The sequence below is a fragment of the Dendropsophus ebraccatus genome, chromosome 2, assembly GCF_027789765.1.
Source record: "Dendropsophus ebraccatus isolate aDenEbr1 chromosome 2, aDenEbr1.pat, whole genome shotgun sequence".
Taxonomy (NCBI): Eukaryota; Metazoa; Chordata; class Amphibia; order Anura; family Hylidae; genus Dendropsophus; species Dendropsophus ebraccatus.
This window is the reverse complement of record NC_091455.1, coordinates 50,608,851-50,625,772: the sequence shown is the minus strand read 5'-3', so window position 1 is coordinate 50,625,772 and position 16,922 is coordinate 50,608,851. Positions and strand designations below refer to the sequence as shown.

At 39.8% G+C, this 16,922-nt stretch overlaps 1 protein-coding gene across 2 annotated transcripts in view; it reads left to right on the top strand.

Moving 5' to 3' along the window:
* Positions 1–16,922, top strand: part of TRIM55 (tripartite motif containing 55) — a 92,616-nt gene that overhangs the window by 50,202 nt on the left and 25,492 nt on the right. Inside the window, exons 5-9 of one of the 2 annotated variants that reach the window (XM_069957528.1) lie at positions 3,072–3,305; positions 5,680–5,702; positions 5,789–5,913; positions 7,115–7,323; positions 11,337–11,615. In XM_069957528.1, coding sequence (XP_069813629.1) covers positions 3,072–3,305; positions 5,680–5,702; positions 5,789–5,913; positions 7,115–7,323; positions 11,337–11,615 — 870 coding nt within the window. The remainder of the gene's footprint in view (positions 1–3,071; positions 3,306–5,679; positions 5,703–5,788; positions 5,914–7,114; positions 7,324–11,336; positions 11,616–16,922) is intronic. The other variant, XM_069957529.1, reaches the window with a different exon arrangement.

Sequence of the window (16,922 nt, the reverse complement as noted above, 5' to 3'; positions counted from 1 at the left end):
GCCAGTCAGTGACCTGGGCAGTGTTCCGCCCCAGTCGCTGATTGGCTGATGGGGCAATTACTTAGGTGGGCTATGACATTGCAGCTAGAAGAGCTGCACGAAATCGCCATCTGTCAACTGGGCCCAGGAGTGTCACTATGAGGCACAAGGAAGGGCCCAATAGGTAAGTTTACCTATTATCATTATTTATTATATTAATTTATTATTATACTTTATTATTTTTCCACACTCCCCTGCCTGTCTGCCATTTTCAATTTTGTGGGACTTTTCCTTTAATCTCCAGAAACTCTAATAATCCTCTATTTTTTAAATCTAATCATATTGCCTATATAAAATATCCCAGGCGTACAAAAATTAACATATATGATTTGATGGCTGTAGGCAATCTATTGTTATCCGAGATGACTTTTAAGTAGTTATGTCTAAGGCTAGGTTCATACACAGTTAAATAAAAGGTAAATATGGATGTAATTTTGAGTAAAAATAAAACAACGTTTAAACGGATGAAAAGAAAAGGCCACATTTTGCAAAAGCAGGTAATAAATAATGAACATGTTTATTACTTGGACAGTCATAATCAACTACGGCCATTATTCTGTACGGATATGGATGCACACTCACAGACATGGCTTGGTATTGGTTGACATTGACAGACATTACTGAGCATGCACAGAGCAGGATAAGTCTTCACTGTGCTTGTATACAGCTGCTCCACATTCAGTAGCAGAGAATATTCCCGATGCTCACATTGTACGGTCAGCTATCCTGTCACACAGCACCAACACCTCTATAACCACACAGTGACATTATACTGGCTGAATTGTTGTATAACAAAGAGCATTGTCTCCTGCATGCATAGTTGATAATATAATTAGCAAAAGTTAATAATACAATTAGCCTGAAGTGATATATTGTAAAACTGCTAGCGATCACAACCCCTTGTTGATTTCATAAAAAAAAAAAAGTTGTGACAGGGACATTTTAATATATAAATGCACAGAATTATTGTATTCAATTATAAATAAATGTTAGCATCCTTCCACTAGTGCCACCTATTGACACAGACCTACTGTACCTCGGTGAGTCTGCAAGGTTAAGACATACAAGGAATATTTTGTTTTAATTATTTCTAATCTACCACCCACAAGGATGAATGAAGAACACATACAATAATTAAACATATGAAAAACATCAGTAATGAATACCAGATATGTATGGCATTCCTTCCTGTGGTTTAATATATCATGCTAGTTTGCAGTTTGCAGCAACATTTGGAGATGTAATATTCTGGATGACCTGGCAGGTGACTGATTATTTCAGGGATGGCCTTTAGAAAGAGCATCCTAATGGACGCACACCACCAGACCAATCATCTTTCACTTCAACCATTTTTTTATTCTTCCAAGTGACACATGGTTAAGAATGAAAAGTGTTAGTGACTTGGTCACATTTCTCTTTGGGTCACTGTCTGGTAAGATGGGTTTATTGGATGTAATGAAAGCTATGTGAATGTTTATTGGATTTAAATGTGAAGGTTTATTGGTTTCAGAAGGGGTCAGAAGAACAATTTAAATGCAGAAAAGAAGGAGAATGAGGATCAAAATCCCTGCAGTTGAAATATTATACTTTATAGACACAATAGATGTTGAATATGACTGTAAGTGGTTATGGCTTTTAATCTCTCCAAGGTCTGATGTGAGCTCATCTGTACAAAACTGGCTATAAACAGAACCATTAACATAGTAAGAAGTATACAGGGAAGAACATCGTTTCATGCAGAGTTTACAAAATAATAATCCGATTTTCTAATATGTTGTGTGTGGAACATAGATAAAGTCGGTATTGCTGTGTAGTGATTGTGGGTCATGTTAACATACATAAACATAGAGGGCAACGCTACATGTTTTATATGAATTTGTTGTGAAATGTTTATGGAAATGTTTGTAGTTTTATTGATTTCTTTTGTAATGACATAATTGTTGGAACAATTGAACTGAAGTACCATACTTATCAGCTGGTGTATGTTCTGCAGGACGTGGTGTATTCTTTTCAGTCTGACACAGTGCTCTTTGCTGCCACCTCTGTCCATTTCAGGAACTGCCCAGAGCAGTAGCAAATATCCATAGAACACTTATCCTGCTCTGGACAGTTCCTGTCAGGGACAGAGGTGGCAGCAGAGTGCACTGTGTCAGACTGGGAAGAATACACCACTTAATGCAGATCATACAGCAGCTGATAAGTGTTGGAAGACATGAGTTTTTTAAATAGAGGCAATTTACAAATCTAAATAACTTTCTGACACCTGTAGATTTTTTTTTCTCCACAGTATCCCTTTGGGCAAAACAATTATTTTCCCATTTTCTCCTACACAGAACTACCATTTTTGCACAGAACAGCCATTTTTCAGAGAACTACAACACAAATGGCCTCCCACACTTGACAGCTATCATAGGCTATCTTCACATGGCATAAGAGACCGGCCGGGTCACAAAACGGCCGGTCTCTGCAAAGATCATCTGCAGTACCGGCCGTATGATCTTACCGGCAGTAGTGTTCTGATGCGGGTGCATCACCGCGCGCCCACATCAGAACTCTCATAGCACACATGGAAGCAAGCGGCCGGAGTCGCTCACTTCATTGTGTGAACTGACATGTCAGTTTTTTGCGGCACCGCATGGGATCATGGCCGGAGAGTATACTAAGTGTATACACTCCGGCCGGGATCTCATAGAAGAATAGGCAGTGTTCCACTCCGTACAAAGTACGGCCGTTGTTGCCGATGGCCGTACTTTTACGTAGTGTGAACATAGCCATATACTGTACATGCAATAAATTGACTGGCAGCATTGCAGATATGCGCCTCATAATGTAATACATTTTTTTGTGAAAAATGTATACAAAAAATGCAAAAAGAAAAACATTCAGGGCCTTGATAAATTCCCCCATTGTATTTAAAACATTTGGGGTGTATTTCTTTTCCATTATTTCTCATTTATAGTATATGAGTATGGTGTAATACTGTACATTCCCCTGTAACTGCTTATATACTGTATACATTCCTTGTATTTCAGGAGAACTGTAGGAGACAGAAGGAACAGCTCTGTGAGAAGTTTGATTATTTATATGCCGTTCTTGAAGAAAGGAAAGGTGAACTGACTCAGATTATTACTAGAGACCAAGAGGAGAAACTTGAATATGTTAGGTCTTTAATAAAGAAGTATGCAGATCATACCGAAATGGTCTCAAAACTGGTGGAATCAGGAATTCAATTTATGGAAGAACCTGAGATGGCAATGTTTCTTCAGGTGAGTGTCAAGAAATAAATGTGATATATGTGTAATCATCAGTTAGTGAAGAATCTGACAACAAGGCAGAGATCACATGAGGACAATGTTCTGTGGCTCCCAAAATGATCAGCTAAGATGATGTGTCCAAGGCCTGATTATCGCTTGTCATAGCAGTAGCGTAATTTGGTGGGGGCAGAAGGAGCGGCCGCTCCCGGGCCCATACAGGCAGGGGGCCCACTGAAGATTTGGCCAGTTAATTCTGTCCACAAAAGCTATTGCTTTTGCAGACAGACTTAACAAATGTCTGTTGGCTGTAGGTGGCCCCTGGCCAGCAACCAGTGCTCCTGGGGGCCCACACAGCTACCAATTGTTGTGTCTGACCATTTAGCTGCATGCGCTTGAATGCAAGGAGAACATACAGTTGAATGCAGCAGGGTGATTGACAAGGCGAGGAGAGCATCGGCTCTCTACCCTGCCAATCACTGTTGTGGCCACAAGAGGCCGTTCACTCCTTTAGAGCTGTGGAACATGAGTGCGCTCACGGAGCAGGGAGAGAGTTGACATGAGAAGACTACAGTACTGCAACCGCACCGCAGGTAAGTATGTTTTTTCTCCGTTAGTTATAGAGGAGGAGACATATGTGGGTGGGTGGGGCTAACTCCTGGGAAGGATGTTATCTATGGAGGTTGGGGTATTGGATGTGCTGGCTAACTGAAACTGTGGTACTGAGCTACACTACCACATCCAAGCTTTGGAGGAAAGTAGCGCTGTTTCTGGAAAAGGACAGCTATGTTTTTGCAATGCTGGATAACCCCTTTAATTTTTACATGGTTATATATGTGAAATGTAGAAAGTCTTTTCCACTGTTCTCAGTCCCTGTTCACTGTGAATAATGTAGTAGAAAATACCCTTTATTATTCGGAAAGCATTGTCATCTACTGAGGTTCCCTATGGGTAACACAATCGGTTGGGGGCCCACTGAGATTTACTCACCCCCCTAGGCTGAACCCCTAGCTACGACCCTGCTTCATAGACAACCAGCTACAGTAGTGAATGCTGCTCCATCTATCTATGCTGTTTTATCTATGTATCTATCTATGCTGTTTTATCTATGTATCTATCTATGCTGTTTTATCTATCTATCTATCTATCTATCTATCTATCTATCTATCTATCTATCTATCTATCTATCCTGTAAATGGTACTCAATGGTGAATATATATTTTAACAGCACATTCATCTAAGGGCACATGGTGTTCCACCACTCCCTAGCTATTTTCTTTCTACATGGCAACAGGCAGCCTATACAGGGGCATCATTAGCACAATTTTGTGACTTGTGCCCTGGGTCTCCAAAGGAAGCAGATGCAGTCAAAAGCAATGACATAACAGGGGGCTGTCAGCTCCCTGCTCCTCCACAATGGATTCCATTACTGCATGGGACACTAAAGATGGGGCACTATTGCTATAGTAAAATAAGGATCCACTATTTTGCTGTGGGGCACTAGGGTCGGCACTATTACCAAATGGTACACTAAAGTTACAAGTGGCGACCAAAAGAAATCATCATGGCAATCTTGGCCGTATAGAGAATAAAAGGGAAAGCGAACACAGTGCATAGGTACAGTGATTACAGTGCATATGCACTGAATCACTAATATCAGGTCTACAGCAGGATTACACCCTGCAAAGTGCCAGTGTAGTACTGATATGTGACCTGTATGATGATATGTGTAGTAGATGTACTGTATGAGGTCATGGTCTGGAGATATTATTTGACTAGCACTTTCATTTAGTAAGTGCTTAAGTATTATTCAGTAATATGCTGCTATATATACATTAGTGTGTATGATAGGGTAAATTATTTGGGGCAGGGCTGATGTATCTTTAGGTACAGGTCTCATGATAACTATCCAGCAACAGTGGTGTAAAGACATAGACGTTATCTAAGCCTGTCATGTTCTAGAAGTTGTTTTATTGTTTAATACTGTGCTATATATATTCTGCAAAATATATGCCTTGGGGTTCAAGCTCCTGATCTTTTACGATTCTTGCAATGCCCCTGCAATCGATAAGATGACGCAGGTCATTCAAATACTGAACTCACTGCTTCTCTCCATCAGTTGAAGGGTGCAGGTCCTTCTCATAAGTGGTTCAGGCAGCTGTTCTCCACTTGCTGGCATGAAACTAGGAGCTACAAGTGAATGATGGTAGCAGCTCCAGCTCCATAGAGGCTTAATGTAACATAAAACCAAACACTTGTATAAAATGGAGTGTTACCCAGACAATGCTGAGTGCTGTATACTAAAGATGACTAATAACTAACCTTTCTATTACCGACAAGAAATCAATATTTACATTTCAATATGACGATTTCCTTTTTCTTCCCACAGAATTCCAAAGGTTTACTACAAAAGTAAGTGCCAATATATATGATCCAAACACCTGGCTATTGTTCTGTATCAGCATATACTCCCTGACACACAATGTTTCATGTTTTAGAATTACAGAAGCATCTAGAGGATTCCAAATGGAAAAAATTGAGCCTGGGTATGAAAATATGAGTCACCTGACAGTGGACCTCAACCGAGAAGAGAGAATAATACGAGAAATTGACTTTTATAGGGGTAGGTGGTTCACATTTCAGTCTAATAGAGGAAGGATAAGTCAGAGCTGGTAAAAAGAACTGAAACTTATATAATTCATAAAAATCCTGATGAACCCTATAGATTTGTCAGAGACATCCTTTGGTATTGTGTTTTTTTTCTTAAATTTACAAGAATATTTCTGGAAACTGCATTATTCTTGTATCTTAAAGGGGTACTCCAGCAGGGGGGGGCACTTTTTTGCTGGGGAGGTGGCCGAGGGAAAAGACATCCACTCACCTCCCCGGTTCCAGCGGCAGGTCCCGCATCACAGCGCTCCTGTGCCCGGTTCCCGGCCGCTTCCGGGTGTCTGACGAGGGCCCGAGACGTGACGTCTCAGGTCCGCTCAGCCACTCAGTGAAGGAGGCGGGATCTGAGTGGACTTGAAACTGATCCCGCTTCCTTCACTGAGTGGCTGAGCAGACCTGAGACGTCACGTCTCGGGCCCACGTCAGACACCCGGAAGCAGCCGGGAACTGGGTACCGGAGCGCCGCAATGCGGGACCCACTACTGGAACCGGGGAGGTGAGTGGTTAAGTGTTGCACATGAATAGAACTGTGCTGGCATGGGTAAGCCGGTGCCACAATGCCTTTTTTGAACCACTGCCGGTTCCCACGCACAGTGCCGATCTATTACAGACCACCGGCCCAGGCTGAAGCACTGGAGGCGGGCTGACCTTCCCCCAGTGTGACGAAACCCCTGCCCCTCTATGACACGGCTCCATTAGAGTCAATGGAGCCCCGTCATGGGGGAGCTTTCCTTCCACTGGGGGCAGGCTGGTCCGCCTCCAGTGTTTCAGCCTGGGCCGGTGCTCTGTAATAGACTCGCACCATGCACGGGAAGCGGGCTATGGTTCAAAGAAAGGACTGCGGCACCAGCTTCCCCGCAGCGGCGCTGTTCTGTTCATGTGGAACACATAAAGCAAATGTACCTGATGCACATTCGCTTTAAGAAATGGAACCAGTTAGATCACAACATGACATCAATGTGAACAGAGCCTTATACATTTTTATTTGTACATTTTAATTTCTATACTGTATATCTTTGATTCTGCTTAGTATTTCTGCCAGTTGACTAACATTTCACTATAACAAATGGAACATCTTTTTTGTCTCTTTGGTGTATCTTATTCTGAGTAGTATGGTTTTTTTGTTTGTTTGTTTGTATTATTTATTTATTTAGAAGGTGAAGAGGAAGAAGAAGAATTAGCAGAAGATGAAGACTCAGAGGAAGCTCATACAGAGTCTTCAGGTGAAGAGGACGCCTCACAGAGAGTGACTCAAAGATCTGCCGCTACACCTGAGACCACAGTGACCACCACAAGCCAAGCAGAAGAACAAACCCCATCTCAGGAAGCAGAACAGCCAGCTCCAAGTTCCCCTGCCCCACAAGTAATATAACCATAACCCAACTAATACTGTGATCGTCTGTAGCTCTTATGCTTATTTATGCTAATAATTAATATTAAACCGAGATGGCCTTACATAGGATGATCATGATGCTTAGACCTAGGTATGGAGATCTGGGGATCTACTATGGAGTTTTTTTTTATAATTAATTGTAAAATGCAGGGAGATAGAATTAAAGATCATGTTAGTTTTGATACCCACCAAAATTTGAGACAATATCAAATTTATTATATATGAGCACTCTAAGATCGGATGGTCTTAGTTGGAGTTAACCTGGTGACTCTTCATGCTTATGTTATTTTGTAAATTATTAGGTGAAGTTTATGTCAAGTGAAAGATTATTGCATCCAGATTATAAACACAAATCTTGGCCCAACCCCAGGTCATCAAAGTACCCAAAATAAATTAAGCATAGGGATCCATGGTGTTTTTAGTTCAGTTCATTACACCCATGGTTAGTTGGGTCTTAAACAGACCATAGAACTTGTTAGCCAAATGGTTTTATCAAAATATCCATTGAAAGGAATACATTCTAGTTGCTTGACACAAGAATACGATTGGGTCTAGTTATATAGCATAAGCTCTTTTATACCCATATAGCAGAAGCATAGATGTTTTTTGAGAACTATTTTTGGCAACAGTCACTGCACTGCTGCTTATAACAATGATAATGGAAACTGAAAGTCAGAAAGCTCTGCTAATAGCAATCTGTTATTCAATGAGTGTGCAGACCTATTTTGTTACTAGAACTTTTTCAATACTATTCAATTAGAGTTGTGACGTTTGGCAAATATATTGTTAATAAGTGAAATTTTTTAAATATTAGGAGGGTACATAAGGAGGGCACGTAAGGTAATGGGTAGTGTTGAGTGGATCTGTTAAATTTTTTGGATTCAGAAATATTTTATTCAATGTGGTTGCAGAAGTTGGATGTTGCCCTAGGCAGCTGTGGGTTGTATCCATGTTTTCCTGGCAGCCCTCAGGTAGCATCCAACTTCTGCAGCCGTGGGGATTCAAGTTCGAATAGCATTGCCGAACCTGAACATTTTGACAGATCCACTCAACAATAGAAGGGTGATATGTTCACATGGGCAAAAACAGCCTCAAAAACTACATCAGAACTGAGAGGTTTTGCTTAAAAAAATCTCATTGATTTCCATTTTTTTTAAAAATACCTGGTCTATAATAAAAAAAAAACTGCACTGAAAGAAAGAGTGGAAAAAAAGAGGCGACTTGTCACTTTTTGGTGTGGTTGTACATGGAGGATCCCATTGAAACCTTTGGAAAACAAAAAAGACACATGAAAATCAGCACCAAAATCTCCCTAGCAGATTCCATGTTGATTTTGAGGATTTTTCCAGAGCAGTTTTTGCCCTTGTGAACATAAGTAAAAATATGTAATCTTAGGACTCGTGAAAATCTTTCCAGTTATTAGAGCAGCTAATAGATGGAAACAAGCATCAAGCATACTGTATATCATAAGAATGTGTATAAGCAGTAGGCATAGTCATCATCAGTTGTCACCTTAGGCCATGGTGTACTTCTAGTCACCCCCCTAACAATAAATCGTATGTTTAAAGATTACTAGTGATTTCACATGCCTATTGTTACTTTTATCCTGTTCTTTATTGTTTCAGTAAATTGGGGCAATTTGTTATTTTGTTTTGTTATCTCATTTATTTTCGTCAAAGATCTTTTAAACAGACATAACAGCATCTGCTCATTTGTTATGGTGTGAAAGATAAAATTACGATTATAAAATTAATTAAGAAACATTGTCATTTGTGGAGGTCCTATATCATCTCATCATGGGCTTCTTTTGGCAGTCTGTGAATAGTAATAATAATTTATTATACCATATATAAACATGGTTTCTGGCCAAAACAAACTCATCAGACTACTTTTCGACTCTTTACTCTTGAAAATTTAGAGTAACACTCTGATGAATGCAACCCATGATAGCCAGGGACTTTCAGATTGTTGGGATTTATAACTCCCCAAAATATATTCATACATTTACAAGTATTGACTGCAATACATAGGTGGGGAAACATTAGTGGTGCATCTGTTGTCAACAGGTCCTCTTTAAAAAGAAAAATATTTTTCTTCTGGTTCTCTAATGGTACTTAAGGGACTGGAGCCAAGAGTGTAGATTTAATAGGTTATTAAATAGATGTGTGAATCTATAGACAGCTTCTTTTGATGTTCTATGTATTCCGGCATATCCTATATTAGTAACAAAAAAAAAATCAGAGGGTCAATCTTTCTTACAAGTATTATCAACCATTGCTTCATATAGCAATATCCAATATTGCATAATGTATTGTTTCACAAGATTTTTACCTGCATGGTTTTGATAACCTGACAAGGTCATTTTCCTCATTCTCCATATTTCAGGGAGTAAAGCTGGGTTGTTTGCCAGAAGTATACATAGATGAATTTCTTTCTTTGCCTCTCTAGCCAATAACAGCACAGCACAACACATCACATACTTTTACTGCTATTCCATGACATAAAATCCGAAAAAAGCACTGGATTAGATTTTATAATGCATGCATTTGACTGGAAGACAGAAGAAGGAACACCTTGCTATTTGCACAAGGGACAGCTGCCAAGAACATTATGGGTAGGAAGAAAGGAGAAGGAATCCTTAATCTTCTTTTGAGGAATAGTGTAACTCATCTTCAGCAGGCAGACCGGCTCACAGATTGCAGTTACACAACAAAGGCTCTCTTGGACTCTCTTTTTTTTTGCTTTTGTAAAGAGCACATAGTAATTCCCACCCTCCTTCCTGTAATTTGTCTTGCTATGCCTGTCACTAGGGACACATTTTCCCTGAGGACAGGCAGTGGACAGCAGATTACAGAGAAGTGAGACACCTAGTGGTCAAAACTTAAGAGTTGCTTTTCTGGAGTACGGAATCATTTTTAGGAAAATATGTTGGGAATCATATCATCTATCTAATGAAGGGAAGTTGTTTGAAATAACAGTGTCCATTTAAGAGAGCCATGATAAAGAACTTAAAGAGCTATGTTCACATTCTTTTATGAAATTCATTATCTTTTTTGTATATTTTTATATAAGATTTAGGTAGAAAAAAGAAAGGGAGATACAGCTCACCAGTTAGTAGATACAGCAACAACAGGTAGGGCTGAGGAGGGTGCTCGATCTTCAGGGCGTTGGCCAGACGCCGTATGCAAAGCTTAGCTGAAGGAAGAGGGTGTAGAAGTCGGCACTCCTGGACGTAGAAGTTTAAAATTTAACTTTTATTCGTGCATGTTAAAATCTGGCGGTTAGCATAGCAGGGCCCTGCTATGCTAACCGCCAGATTTTAACATGCACGAATAAAAGTTAAATTTTAAACTTCTATGTCCAGGAGTGCTGACTTACACACCCTCTTCCTTCAGCTAAGATTTAGGTGAGCGAAGGTGTTGTGATCTATCTGATGTCTATATTTTCCTAGCCTAATGGTAGTTTTTTTTCTATACCTGGGTTCATGGCTCTTCTGTACTGTACTTTCTGTACTATATAAGGATTTCTTTAGGGTATTTATCAAAGTGAGACTGGCCGCAATGCTTCTATGTATTGCCATTGTAAAGTATGTGTCACAGCTGCCCATTCCAGTTGGTGTGAACTAACCAGTGACACAATAATTATCACTAAGTACTAATATCTTCAGATCTTTTTTTTATCGTAATACATAGGAAATTATAGGAAAACACTGTCACATCTTGAAAGGAACGTATTATTATATTATAAATCTTGTATTACTATTCATGCTGTCTAATTGACTCTTTATAAATCACTGACAGTCTCCTAATCCATAAAAAAAATATCATCTTCATTAGCTCCGTAACATTATTCCATCTTGGTATAGTGCTTGTTCTGCACTATGTTGCCTTATAAGCTGAATCTAAATACGTGCCAGTGCTCAGACAACCAAAGTTGCATTCCATAAGATAACATGACTTTCTATTTTATTTGTTCTGATAAAGGATGGTGTTGAGCCAAGTGGTATTCAACAGACTCCTAAGGCTCAAGTGCTCTCAGCTGCAGAAACCTCAGATCCCTTGTTTTACCCTAGCTGGTATAAGAGCCAAGCACGGCAACAATCCAAACCGAACAAGCTGCCGCTGAATGATGCTGTGGGTCAAATAAGACCTTCCACTCCTAAGGAAATGACTGTTAAGAAAGTAGCCCCGGCAGCAGGACTCCTTAAGGAGAGTGTGGTAGTGGCTGGTAAGGAATCCAGTCCATCTGCAGATAATCCTAAGGTCAGTGATCATGTCAATGTTGCCTCTATGTGCAATGACTGTGCTACACTAATAAAAACAAAGCAAATCCTATGCTAATACTCTGCTGCTTCAAGGATATACAGTTACTTAAAGTGAAAATTTAAAAGGAACGTCTCCGATTCTTTTACCATTTGGAGCCAGATACTGATTCTGTAAAAAAATTTTTTATCCTTATATATATTTTTTTACGTTATTATGGAGGCAGCCATATTGCCAGAGCTGCTATAGCCTATTAACAACATTGAAATATATTCTTTGCAGCTGCTACATGGACATAAAAAGGCAACAGATGGGAGCGGACTAAATTGACGTCTATGAGAGAGTTCTCTTGAGATGCTCTGCAATTGTAATCCTGTCTATAATAAGAAGTAGAAAACTTCTGAAATGTTTTTTTTTCTACAGAACAGGATAGGGAAAAATTAGGAGATAGTGGGGGGTCTGACCTCTGTACCCCTCACCGATCTCCATATCGGGCCCCGTTCCTGCCGCAAGTACAGCATGTGACCCGTAGCTCTATTCATTCCTATTGAGCGACAGAAAGAGGCAAGTACGCAGGAAGAGCGCTGTATTCGTCTCTTTCCGTCTGCTCCACAGAAATTAATAATGCTGAGAGTCACACATGCCATACTTGCAACTATATTCATAACATAGAAGCCAGGGCCCAATACAGACATTGGCGAGGGGTACAGAGGTCGGACCCCCAGCAATTTCCTACTTTTCCCTATCCTGTGGATAGGGGAAAAATTGTTTATCCTGTTGATTACTCTTTAAGGTTTGAACCAAAAAATGATGAGATTAACAGTATCAGCATATTGCTACAACCACACAATGTTTTTATTTTGGCCGTTTGAAGGCCATTTGGGTGCGACATGATGGCTGTAAAAAAAAAAAGTCCACCAAACAGCCAAAAAAAGATATTTTGTAGTCATGGCCGATTATTGTGTAATACTATTGTATGTTAAGGTATCTACAGTTTTATTCACAATTATGTAAGAGCTGAAATCAGAACCCTGACAGCACCAGTAAAGATAAAATCCAGTTTATTCAGACTCTGTTAAAAACATGTAATATCTAAATAATCTTCACAACAGCACCAAAAATATACAATTCCAGATACATAATTACGTTAATTTCTTATTAAATGCTTCATGATTCTAAATAAACTTTTGTCAAATAATATTTTATTGTATATTTAATATATATATAATACTTTCCACCACCCCCAAGTAGTTCCATGCACTCTTCAAATGGAACACCAATTCATTTGATGTAACTGGAGTCTGGAGTGAGCAAATGTTACCTGACAGCTGTCTTTCTTGCTTATCCAGTAAACCTGCAAAAATAGAACAAATTTCCTTACACAGTGGCTCTCTTTTGCACGGGTTGCTTCATTCATAAAAGGATAGTCCCACACTAGAAACTGATCCTATATCCCTATGGCGGACATTTAAATAAGGCCGACACCCAATTGCCCAGCCATATTACCTTTAATGAATCCAGCCTCCCCTGCGTCTTCCGTAGAGGTGTAGATTTCTTGGGTAAGTTAGGTAAGTTAGGCACGGGAGAAAGCCACACCTCGCTATGTCACTCCCCCCAGCCACCCATTGGGTGAGCAGAGATTAAGGAAGGCGTATGCCAAGGAAAAGGGGCAAATCTGCCCTTTCTCCCTAGGATATGCCCCAGCTGCAGGCTTCATAAATCTCACCCTGTGTGTTTTAGCCACCTATACTGTGACCTCCTCAGGGGAGCCAAATGTCACAAGATAAGGCTCATATACAGGTTCATATATAAAAATTTGAGATGAGCAAGCACCAAAATACCCAAATGTTTGTTACTCGAGTCATACATTTTTCAATATTTGAATGCTCTATTTGAGTAACTAGCCCCAATAAAATCAATGGAAGATTTGAGTATTTAACCAGAGCGGAGGCTACCTGATTAATCTGAAAGTGACAGTCTGGCCCCCAGGGGGTTAACTTAACCTCCTGGGGGCCAGACTGTGCTCTGTTGGTGAGAAGGGGAGTGGGGAAATTATATTTACTGCTCTGGTCTTCTATCTGTCTTCACTACTACTGCTCAGCCAACCAGCAGTAGGACCTCTCTGGTGTGTTTATTTTCCACCCATGTGGTTTAATGTGTATCTGTCATAATCAAATCTTCTCGATCAGTGGAGACATCCCTGCTAATCCAAAAGGTCAGGTCTCCATAAATATAAAGATGCAGTCAGACAATGCATTATCATCTGATTGCGTCTCCGGATCATGGATTAGCAGAGGATCTCTTTGCCAATCTGGAAGGTCCTATCATGACAGGTACACTTAATAAAGGTTGTGGAAATGCATTATGCATATCCACAGCCTTAAAGGGGTAGTGCGGCGGTAAAAAATTATTCACAGAATAACACACATTACAAAGTTATACAACTTTGTAATGTATGTTATGTCTGTGAATGGCCCCCTTCCCTGTGTCCCGCCACCCCCACCCGTGTACCCGGAAGTGTAGTGCATTATACATACCTGATCCGTGTCGACACGCGTCCGCCATCTTGTGCCAAATGTCATCTTCGGCCGGCTTCAGCCGCGATTGGCCGAGCACAGTTATGCTCAGCCAATCGCGGCTGAGCAGCTGATGACGCGGCAGAGGGCGGCCGGCACTCGGGAAGATCGGAGGTGTTCGGGCCAGCCGGCCGAAGATGACGTTTGGCACAAGATGACGGACGGGCGTGACACGGATCAGGTAATGTATAATGCACTACACTTCTGGGTACACGGGTGGGGTGGTGGGACACGGGGAAGGGGGCCGTTCACAGACATAACATACATTACAAAGTTGTATAACTTTGTAATGTGTGTTATTCTGTGAATAATTTTTTACCGCCGCACTACCCCTTTAAAGCTTGTTGAAAGGCTGCTCAGCCACGGGCACAGGATCAATATGCCATACTCGCTCGAGTATCGAGTACTTTTGAATAGCCCAATATTCAAGCAAATACTATACTCGATAGAGCATGCTTGCTCATCTCTAGTAAAAATCTCTTGGTCAGGTAGGTAGAATTGTTTTAGTCAACCAATAAACAAGGGATCTATCCAATTGGATAGTAGAGCCCACTTATCTGACTGAAATTGTGCCAAGACTCAGGATAAATTCCAAAGAAAAACAAACATTACACCAAGCTTTAGATATTAGCCAAAATGTTTGCTGTAGAGTTCACATGTACAATCTAAATAAATTCGAACTAGTGTGTCCACTTATGATTACAAATTACCTTACTGCAGTTTATGTCCCTAATCTTACAGCAATGGGGCCTCTGTGCCCACTACACTGTCATAATTAAGTTGGACACTACTCTGGCATGTTATTCCTCTTTAACAAAAATAAAAATAAATTTAATTAAAAAAAAAACAACTAATCCCAAGTAGTCAGATATGTAGGGCAAAAAAAGGGCAGTGTCCATAGGTACCCAATGCCAAGACATTCACAACTCAATCATTATAACCAAAAATTTATTCCCATCCAAAAATTGTGAACCTTTTTTTAATGAATAATTGAATAATTCCATAGAGACACAATAAACATAGAAAGGAAAAAAGTAATTGTAGAAGGTTACATTCATATACCTGAATACGGCATCTCATATGCAAAATCATTCTCAGGAAATTAGGAAAATTAGAATGCTTCTACTGGTTGTTTATTACGTCTACTGTGTCTTTTTTCTATATATATATAATGTGAATATTTCTAAATTCTTGGGTTATATTGTGTGAGTTCCCTGGATATTTAGTACCTCTACAGAGCTAGTTCTGCTGACTTTCTTTCTAGGAAATATTTGGCTTGGGGTTGTATCCTCCTGGGTATAGGTACAATAGACTGAGAACCTAAGATGTGGGTAATATATAGTGAACCTAGTGGGGATGACTTAAAAAAAACTTCTAAAAAAAAAATCAAGTGTAAGCTTCTAAAGTCTACAGATTCTACACCAGGGATGGGAAACCTACACCAGGGATGGGAAACCATCAGCACTCCAGCTGTTGCAAAACTATCATTCCCATCATGCCTTTCCAGGCATGATGGGAATTGCGGCTTTGCAACAGCTGGAGGTCCGAAGGTTTCCCATCCCTGATCTACACAGTTTCCATGAGGATTCTGATGCAGGATCCAACATGGAATCTGTCTAGAAAAGAATCCATATACACAAGGTCTTAGAAGAAACCTATTAGGCTTGTCCAGTAACACACACTAGAAACCCTAAAGATAACTGAGATTTAGAAATGAGTTATCCTACGTTATTTATCTTACGTTATCCTATGTTCGTTGAGGAAGGATAGGAAACCTGACCTTTAGTTCACACTATGTATATTTGAGGCTGTATTTGGTCCTCATGTCAGGTCCTCATAGCAACCAAAACCAGGAGTGGATTGAAAACACAGAAAGGCTCTGTTCACACAATGTTGAAATTGAGTGGATGGCCGCCATATAACAGTAAATAACTTCCATTATTTCAATACAACAGCCGTTGTTTTAAAATAACAGCAAATATTTGCCATTAAATGACGGCCATCCGCTCAATTACAACATTATGTGAACAGAGCCTTTCTGTGTTTTCAATCCACTCCTTGTTTTGGTTGCTATACAGCCTCAAACATACAGCCTCAAATATACGTAGTGTGAACATAGCCTTTAAAAAGTGTAAAACCATTCATATTATAGGTGGTGTTTTCCTCTATTTGTAGTTCACATTTTTAAACTAATAGAGATTTGGTTCCTGCTGCTCTTATATTTCTTATGATATAAATAAGATAATAATTAACATGGTCATACCTCCTACGACATGAACTTAATGAAGATTAACAATAGTTCAAGAAAGTGGCCTTCAGCCCTATAGGAGGTGACGTAGTGTAAGCAAAATCTAATTACAGCTTATGAAGATAACGCAGTCACTGCTTCCTTTATGACTTTTCCTTATTGTAGATCACTTCTTTTAAATGATATATTTATTTTGCATTATTTGGTGGTTCTTTAGTATATGTTCTAAGATTTCACATGTTCTTTGGTAGATGTTACTGGTTAGAGTGCTTCATTTGGGAAATATTTTATTACTCGTGTTAAACAGGTATTTCCCATCTCAACTAATATGGTTAGGTCAAGTTAAATATTTTGGTAAATATATTCATTTCTCAAACTTGTCTCCTACTGATATGCTTCCGTTTCACTCCCATTGTTCATACCTAGATGGCTAGGTTACCAACCACCACTCTGCTCTAAAAGCAGTGGTCTGGCTTGTGTATA